Consider the following 8,267-nt stretch of genomic DNA (forward strand, 5'->3'; position numbering starts at 1 on the left):
GGAGACTGCAAAACCAGTGTTCTTGCAATGGTATTTCCGTGGGGCACCAGTTACTCCCCATTTGGCTGACTGGAGGGCTCTGGCCCCATGTTCCTCACCAATGCCTAGGGGTAAGGATGGCAAAGTCCATCTTCACCAACCCCACTGCTCCCTCCCGGGCATCGCTGCACCCCACCTCAGAGCCCCCCTCCTTCCCCCTCACCAGGGCTCTGGGGAGATCCTGAGCCCCCAGCTTGGGGAGCAGCATTAACGATGCATCTGTCAAGAGGAGGCCAAGCCTGTCAGATTTTAATTAAACAATTATCTTCCTGAAATTGGCATTTTCTATCAGTCCTGGGTGCACAAGCTGAATCCTAACGAGAGCAGAAGAGAGAATCGGGGGGGGGGGGGGAGTGAGAGCCTTTGGGGGAGCCCCTGAGAGGGAGAGGATCATATGGGGGTGTCAGGGCCAGAGAAGGGGGGTGCTGTAGTGAGCTCTGGCTGCAGCCTCAGTGCCTTTGGACCCAGCAGGGCCCCAGGAGCCTGCAAGCAGGTGGGTTTACACCTGGAGCATCGTCTCCAGGTACCCATGCAGGTGCAGGAAGGTTTTCTGCCTCTGCTGCATCCCACTGGGTACCACAGCAGTGTTCTGGGAGAAAGAGGCTGTTTTACAGAATTATTTCTGCACCACACCTGGCATAATGGGGTCCTGGGAAAAGCCCCCCAGCATCATGGCCATGAAAGCAGCGGTAAGATGAGACCGAGCATTGGTGATGCTGAGTGAGGTGTGGTTTATCTCCACTAAATGGGTGACAGGCAGCACCCAGCACCCTGCCTATCACAGGCTTTGTGCGACTGGGACGGGCAGTTTTGCTTTGTGGAGGACTCGGCCTCGGTTATCTCAGCGCCCATCAGCAATTCAGTGGCAGGATCAGTGCCTGTCAGCATGTCAGCCCTGATTAGCATGCATCTCTGTAATTAGATGGAGCAGCTGTGATTTCCAGCCCTGCTGAGATTTCAGGTAGGATATTTATGGCAGGGAGATGCTTAGAGGGATCTTCTCGGCAGACTGAGCCTTTGAGCTGGGGTTTGACAGGTACTTCAAAAGGAAATATCCATTTTGGAGGTGCAGAGCTCAGAAAATAGAAGCAGCGGTGTTTTCTGGCTGAATTATCTTTGGGGTGCTTTTGCTGATAATCCTTCTTTCACATGATTCTCTGCAGAGATGCATGGAGGGGAAGCAGAGTCTCAGGACCAGCCCCTTCCACGCATCAACGTCCTGCGGCTCAACGTCTTTTTGTAAAAACCAGAGAGTGTGGAGAAATCTGTCTTCCAGGGCAGTGCTAAAAATACAGTTTAAGCACTGCTGGCTCTGTATAAATAGCAGGTATCAATGTGGAGGTGACGCGATAGCACTGGCATCAACATGGGGGTCAATGTTGGCTCCATCCCGGTGTGCAGCTGGTGTCTCCCTGCCCCATCCCAGCCCATGCTGATGGCAGTGGAGGGCACTGAACCTCTGGGGCTGAGGGAGATGCTGGTGTCCACCCTGTCACAGGGCAGCAAACTCTCCGAGAAGTGGCAGGGGGAGAAGAGAGATGTTTTTCCTGTATTGTGTCCAGACCGTGCTCTTCCTCTCCAAGCCAGCAGAGCCGTGCTGAGGTGGGAGCAGGCAGGAGCAGGGAACAGGGGATGTTGGACCAGACCTAGGGCACCACCGGGATACTCTTGCTCTGGATTAGCTTGACATCTTTACCAGTCCTAGCTCTTCCTCTGTATTTTCAAATTATTCCCCCCACTTGGGGGGGAAAACAGTTTATACTATATTGGGCTGAAACAGTTTATACTATAGTAGGAAGTGACCTATTGCATGGAAACTGATTTTATGCTATAACTTACCAAAAGTGAAGATAAGTGAGACTAAAATGAAACAAGGTGACTTCATTTTCACCAGTATATGGGTTGAACCCAAATTAATCCTTCACCCTCTTTCTTCACTACCTTATGGCTTGTGAAGTTTTTCCACTTCTAGTTTTCTGCCCTGCTTATTTTGGTGGGCAGACATGTCCATGGGCTTCAGCGGGTGCAGAGAGCCATTGCCAGGGCACTGCTGTCCTGGGCCACCAGGTCTAGGGGAGGATGACCAGGCTGTCCTTGCTGCCTGTGCTCTGTTCTTCCCCCTTCACAGGTGGACCCTTACCTGCCTTACGAGTACACCTGTGAGGGGATGCTGGAGCGGATTCACGCCTATATTCAGCACCAGGTTGGTGACCATCTCTGTCCTTCCTGGGCTACCATCCCTGTTCTCCCACAGTTCCAACCCTGTTTCCCTGGGCAAGCAGCCGCTGACGCAGTGCAGTTCCTCAGCAGGGGACCCCAGGTTGCAGTGCTGTGCAGCCTGTGGCCTAACCACAGAGAGGACCAGGAGGTGGGGGCTGAGGGAGATTTGCCATGAACCAAAGATACTGGGAGGTTGTGGGTGTTGGGTCAAGGCCTTTCTGCTGCAGAGAATAAGGCAGCTCAGGGAGAAGAAGAAGGGGCTGGTGCCTTCATCTCCACCAGCAGGAGATGCCATCCATGCATGCAGCTGACCTCAACCTGAGGAGCAAACTCAGCCGCCCAAGTGTCCTGTCCCACCAGCAGCCTCCCTTCCCCATGCCCAACATCTTGCCCTGTCCCTCCAGGCACTGACCTCTTGTCTTCTGTCCCACTAGGATTTCTGCGCTATGTCATCTCCTCCGTCACCTCCCAAGACCAAGAGTCCTGCTATGCAAAGCCCTCTGAGCCTGCTCACCCTGTCCCCCAACGCCACCCACCTGGTGTGGTCCCCCAGCGCCAGCCGGGACCCCCGTGCATGGCCCCCAGTGGACTCGCTGCAGGTGTGGGTGTCGGAGACCCAGCACTCCTGCACCAAGACATGCTGGCGGCACGGGCTGGTCTGTGAGCCCACCTTCTTCAGGTTCCTCAACAAGAAGGAGGTGTTTCTCCAGTGAGTTGTGACCTCCTTGGCGAGGTGATGGTGCGGGCCTTTAGCCAGATGATGCTCCCTTTGCTCCCCCCATCCCCAGCACCCATTTTCTTCATGTCCTTCTTCCCAAAATCTTAATGAGGTGTGTTTGTGGTGTTGGCCTTGACCAGCTTCACACTTCAGAAGGCAATGATAGCCTTTCCAGACACGTTTCCACCTCTCCCCCACCCCGGTCCTCTCCACCTCCTCCATGCTCTCTCCCTTTCTCTCTCTTTTTATGTCTTTCTCTATAAAACTGCATTTTGAATACACAGCAGTGAAGTTTTAATAGAGTATAAATCTGCCACTGGGCTCCATGCTGCTCTGTGGGCAATTAAAATGCAAGCATTACCATTGCTGTCACGCTGGTCAGGCAGGCGCTGTGAGCCCCACTGACATTTTTATGTGATAAATTAGAACTGGGGCTTGGATTTCACTCTCTCCCCTCTGTGTCCTACTTCAGACCTCAAAACAAGCAAGTGGGCACAGGTGGGAGGAGAGGGATGCTGAGATCAGCGCTGGGCATTTGCTGATGCCCATCTCAGTTTTGTTGGCTAATGCCAGTTAGCAGGGTACATCCGGGCACCTGTTGGATGCATGTGCCCTTCCAGGGGACTTTAGCTGCTGTGGGACATGTTCTCAGAGAATGGACAGATCTGATGGTCAGCGGGGGGATATAAAAGATTCGAGTGGATTTTTGTGTGTGATTTCCTGAGCCATCCATAGGGCTGAAGCTGTCTCTGGGCTGCAGGGTTGAGTTGCAAGAGTCACCCCTTCCTGCGTGTTGTGTTGGGCTGGTGGCAAGCATTTAGGGACATGGTCTAGTGGTGGACTTAGGGCTGGTTCGATGGTTGGACTTGATGATCTTAAAGGTCTTTTCCAACTGAAACCATTCTGTGATTCACATCTAGCTAAGGCGTGCCAAACATAGCGCTTAGGTTTCATGGTACAGCCAGCAAAGATCTGGCTTAGTGAACGAACCTTCCCCAGGAAGATCAGGACAACAATTAAAAACCTTCAGTGACACCCAGGCAGCCTCATTGCTTTTGTCACCCACCTTTGTCTTTGTTCCCAGACTCAGCATCACCTGTGACAGCACTGAGTATGAAATGAACCATCTTTACCCAGCGGTGGCCGAGAATGTCCACGAGTGCTACCTCCAGAAGGAGCCGCTGCTCTTCAGCTGCGCGGGCCACAACACCAAGTACCGGCGCCTCTGCCCCTGCCGTGACTACCGCCAAGGACAAGTGGCTCTGTGCAGGGACTGCTTGTGACTCGGTGTGTCCCCCTCTCTGTGTTTCCAACACACAAAATGCAATGAGTGGCTTTTTCTCAAAGCTTCTGCAGCAGCCGAGGGAGGTGGGACAGGTCCCTGCCAGCGGGCGAGCTGGAGTGTCAGACACTGAAGGTTGTTTCCTCTGCCAGTCAACTGTGAATGATCATGTCCTGACCTGTGGTTTCATTTTCTCTTGAGGAGCATCGTCCAACCGCATCCGAACCCACCTGGACCTGGTGGTGCTGGGACAGGGTGGTGGGGAGAGGAGGGCTGGGAACACCCTCCCCTCCTCTGGCAATGGGACAAGCCACCAGCAGACTGCAGTTTCAGGGTTTTCATCCTCTTCAAGCATCCTAGATTGTTTTATTTATTGATTTTATTTTTTTTATCCCTTCCCCCTGACCAGTGGTAAATTAAAGGGGAAGCAACACCCAGCCCTTCTGTGGGAGTTATTGGGCAGAGCTGTGCTAGGGGGCGTGGGGGGGCTGAAGGTGCCTGCCATGGCACTGGGGAGGACAAAGCCCAAGGAGAGCAGCCAGGTTGGATGGACACAGCAGGGTCTGCACCCACAGTGCAGCTCAGGAAGAGCTGATGGGGGATGGATTTGGGCCAGGGAGGGCTCTGGGGAAGGATGCTGGTCCCTGGGGCAGTGCTTCCAGCATGATGGAGGTGCTCAAAGTGAGACCCTCCCAACCCCTGTGCTGCTCTCGGCCCCACTGGGCCATGCATGGAGCTGTATGTCCCTCCAGGGACTGAGGGAGGTGGGACAGGGACCAACGTTGCAGCCACGGGAGGAGGTGAGCTCCAAGCAATTGTTTTCTGTGTACTGTCTTCACTTCTTTAACTTCATGCTATCTGTCTTACTTTAAGAGAGTTTTCATGGCATGTCCCCTTGCTGGGTTAGTGCTGGCGGGGGTGACCTGGTTTGTTTTTATAGGTTGTTGTGAGGTTGGTGCTCAGCCCTCCTGATGCTTGGAGCACTCAATGGTGAGACTCCTGCATCCTGTAAAACACGCAGATGGGAAGTTATGGGCTAGAAACTTCATCCCAGCCCTTCCCTGCACAGAAAAGCTCCCAGCCCAGCTGACAAAGGAGGCTGGGGGGTGACAGCATGTCCTGGCAGTGTCACCACAGGGTCCCAGGCCCTGGCAGGTCTGTACCCCCTAGGCTGGAGGTGACTGATGAAGAGCAGTGGCACAGCACGGTGAGTGTATGGCGTGTCCCTCACACCCCGGCCGCTGGCTAGAGCTGTGACATGTGGTGCCAGCACCTCTAGCCTGTCCTCCCCACAATGGGTTTTGGGAGAAAATCCCATTTCTTCAGCTGTGCAACAGCATCAGGCAGACCCCAGCTCCCCACCCAGCTCCCCTTGCCATTTTCCAGCTCTGGCCCTGGGAAGGGTGACACCACACAGTGCTCATGGCCTCCATGCAACCCATTGGCCGAGACCATGAGCCTACCGCAGCGAGACCAGCTGCACCAGATGAGGCAGGCACTGGAGACACTGCCGTTATCCCAGAGCAATTTGTCATCTTCAGCACAAAATTGCGTAGGCAGCCTCTGTCCCGCCTGCGACACCAGCTGAGGGAAGGATTGATTAAGTAATTTCTGTGTCTTGCAGCCAGCGTGCATATAAATAAGAGCAGCGCAAATCTCTCTTTGCAGAGCTGAACAGCAATACCTTGTGCCTTTCCATGGCACCTTTCATCTCAGTCTCAAAGCATTGCCTGGCAAAGGCTCCTATGCCGCTTGCAGGAGCTGGCCCAGGAGATGCAGAGGTGATCTGTAAGCACAAACCACCAGTGATTCACTTCCCAGGGTTGTAAGGACCAAATAAAACCTGGTTTTATGGGGGATCTAAGCAAGCTTTAAAGACCAGGAGGCTCGGGATGCCTCCGGAGGCAGCGCTCGTTGCACATCGGCTCCCCAGGCAGCTTTCTCTGCCAGTTCTGCTCAGTTGCTTTTAAAATAGCCTTCACCTTTCAGCAGCCCAGTCCGTTCCTCCCGCCACAGAGTCCCAATTATCCCCTGGCAGGAGCATTTTACTCCAAGCTGAAATAAAAGGTGGCTAGCTCACCTTTGCCGCTGTCATGGGAAATAATGATCTGTCTGGAGCCTTGCTGGATCTTGGGCCAACCTGTAAATTTGGGTGATGGGGCTGAGTGATGCTCTGGTATTACCTGCATGCTGCTGCCCTGTCAAAAACTGCTTTTTCCCTTCCAGTCCTGCTCTTGGTGCTGCCTGGACAGTGGGTGCTGCGTGGGGTGCTGCATCTCTTCTTGGCCTGTGGGTGATAGCACATCGCTCGCAGATGCTGGATGTAGCGGGGATGTGGGCACTTCTGCTGCATCCCACCTGGAGCTGGCTGTGGGAGCAGGGGATGCCTTGGTCTGTAAAATGCCACATAGGGGCAAGGTGGGTGCTTGGCCAGTTCGTTAACACCAATTCTGGGTATTATCAGTAGTTTTGGGTGCAGAATTGGCACAGAATTGTTTATGTGGGGAGTGCATGTGTGAGGCCTGTGTGCGGCTTGGGGTGCATCAGCTCCTGCAGCGCTGCTGGTCCCAGGCACCCCAGCACAGGGGTGGCAGCAAGAGACAGAGCTGCTGGGCCAGAAGCAGCTCCCAGAGGAACTAGTTTAAAAGAGAAGGGGCTTTGTCACCTGGAAATGTTTTTTCTCTGCCTTTTTTTGGCCCTGGCTGTGCCTGAACGATCGCAGGAGCATCCTGCTGCCTTCCCAAGCTCCTGCCGAAGCAGAGCTCCAGCGCTTGCCCTGGTCCCCCTTTCCATCTGGAAGGGATATTTGAGGATGATATAGACATTAAATTCACTTTTTATTGAGTAGGAGTATGGAAGAGATTTAAAGGGAAGCCAAGGCCCTGCCATATGAAAGAGATTCTAATTACCGCAGCTAATTAGCAAGAATAAATCCCCAGTTGGGAGGGGGGAAAAGAGGAAGGAAACGGTGTCAAAACTATGAATAAAATCAAATTATTAAAAATCAAATGAGAAGCTGTCAGCTTCATGGACAGGACAGTTTGTTTAACAAACACAGCACGTGCGTGGGGAGCCCCTGGGGTCTCCCTGGGACAAGAGTTGTGGACCTTTTGATGGCATCTCTGGTGGCGTCACAGTGGGCAGAGCCTCCTGGAAGGTTGTTTTTTGAGTTGGTGGGGGTTTTTTTTAACATGTTTTCCTCTTTTGGCAACTGTGAAACCAGGACAGGCTTGTCGAAAGAAGGATATTGTTCTGGAAATCCATTTTCCATACCTAGAAATGGGGCCAGGGGGGATTTTTGTTTCTGACCCTCACTCTTGTTAGTAATTCCACTCAGAACTTTATTTCTGAAGTTTTTTGGTGTTTTTTTTTCCCCTCTGTTTTTAATGCTGATGGCACCAAAGTCTTCCCTCGCCAGTGCAGTGGCATGGTCTGGCGGCAGGTGGGTGGTTCCAGCCCAGGTGTCCCCTCGCAGCACCCCTGCTGCCATCTGGGCACCTCGCTCTGCACCAGCATCCTGCCCTGTACAGGGATGCTCAGCCAGCAGTGGCTCCAGGAGCAGCAATTTGGGCTGTAAATCTCAGCTGGAGGGAGGTAATGGCACTGCTCCGCTCTTATCTGGGCCTTTATTAGGAAATCGTTAAGTGGCTTTTCCCTCCCGATCCATTGCTTATCAGCAGCCGGGTAAAATGGCAAATTGCATCCGTGATGTGGACGGTCCAGGCAAGAGAAACCCATTTATTTCCCCTAACGGGTTTATCGCTAGATCAAGGCGCTGCTGAAGATGTAAGCACCGGTGGTTATTTCTCCGGGTGATAGATCTAGCTGCCACACAGCCACCGGTAACCAACGCGCGTCGCCTGACAGGGATGTCTGATGGACCCATGGTCAGGACTACTGGCTCATGTATTTCAAGGTCTTGCTTTAATTGAGTCCTGTCTCCCCCGTGTCAGGCTTTTCTTTTCTTTTTTTTTTTAGGTTTTTTTTTCCCCCTTTAGAAAGACTTCC

At 53.2% G+C, this 8,267-nt stretch overlaps 1 protein-coding gene across 1 annotated transcript in view; it reads left to right on the forward strand.

The window, feature by feature from the left end:
* The window catches only part of MGAT5B (mannosyl (alpha-1,6-)-glycoprotein beta-1,6-N-acetyl-glucosaminyltransferase, isozyme B), a gene marked incomplete at its 5' end in the record, with an annotated part of 38,248 nt that extends 33,988 nt beyond the window's left edge, over positions 1–4,260 (forward strand). Inside the window, 3 exons of the mRNA XM_010187316.1 lie at positions 2,168–2,242; positions 2,694–2,968; positions 4,062–4,260. Coding sequence (XP_010185618.1) covers positions 2,168–2,242; positions 2,694–2,968; positions 4,062–4,260 — 549 coding nt within the window. The remainder of the gene's footprint in view (positions 1–2,167; positions 2,243–2,693; positions 2,969–4,061) is intronic.
* Positions 4,261–8,267: the final 4,007 nt, after the last annotated feature.

The sequence above is a fragment of the Mesitornis unicolor genome, unplaced genomic scaffold (genome assembly GCF_000695765.1).
Source record: "Mesitornis unicolor isolate BGI_N332 unplaced genomic scaffold, ASM69576v1 scaffold7986, whole genome shotgun sequence".
Classification (NCBI taxonomy): Eukaryota; Metazoa; Chordata; class Aves; order Mesitornithiformes; family Mesitornithidae; genus Mesitornis; species Mesitornis unicolor.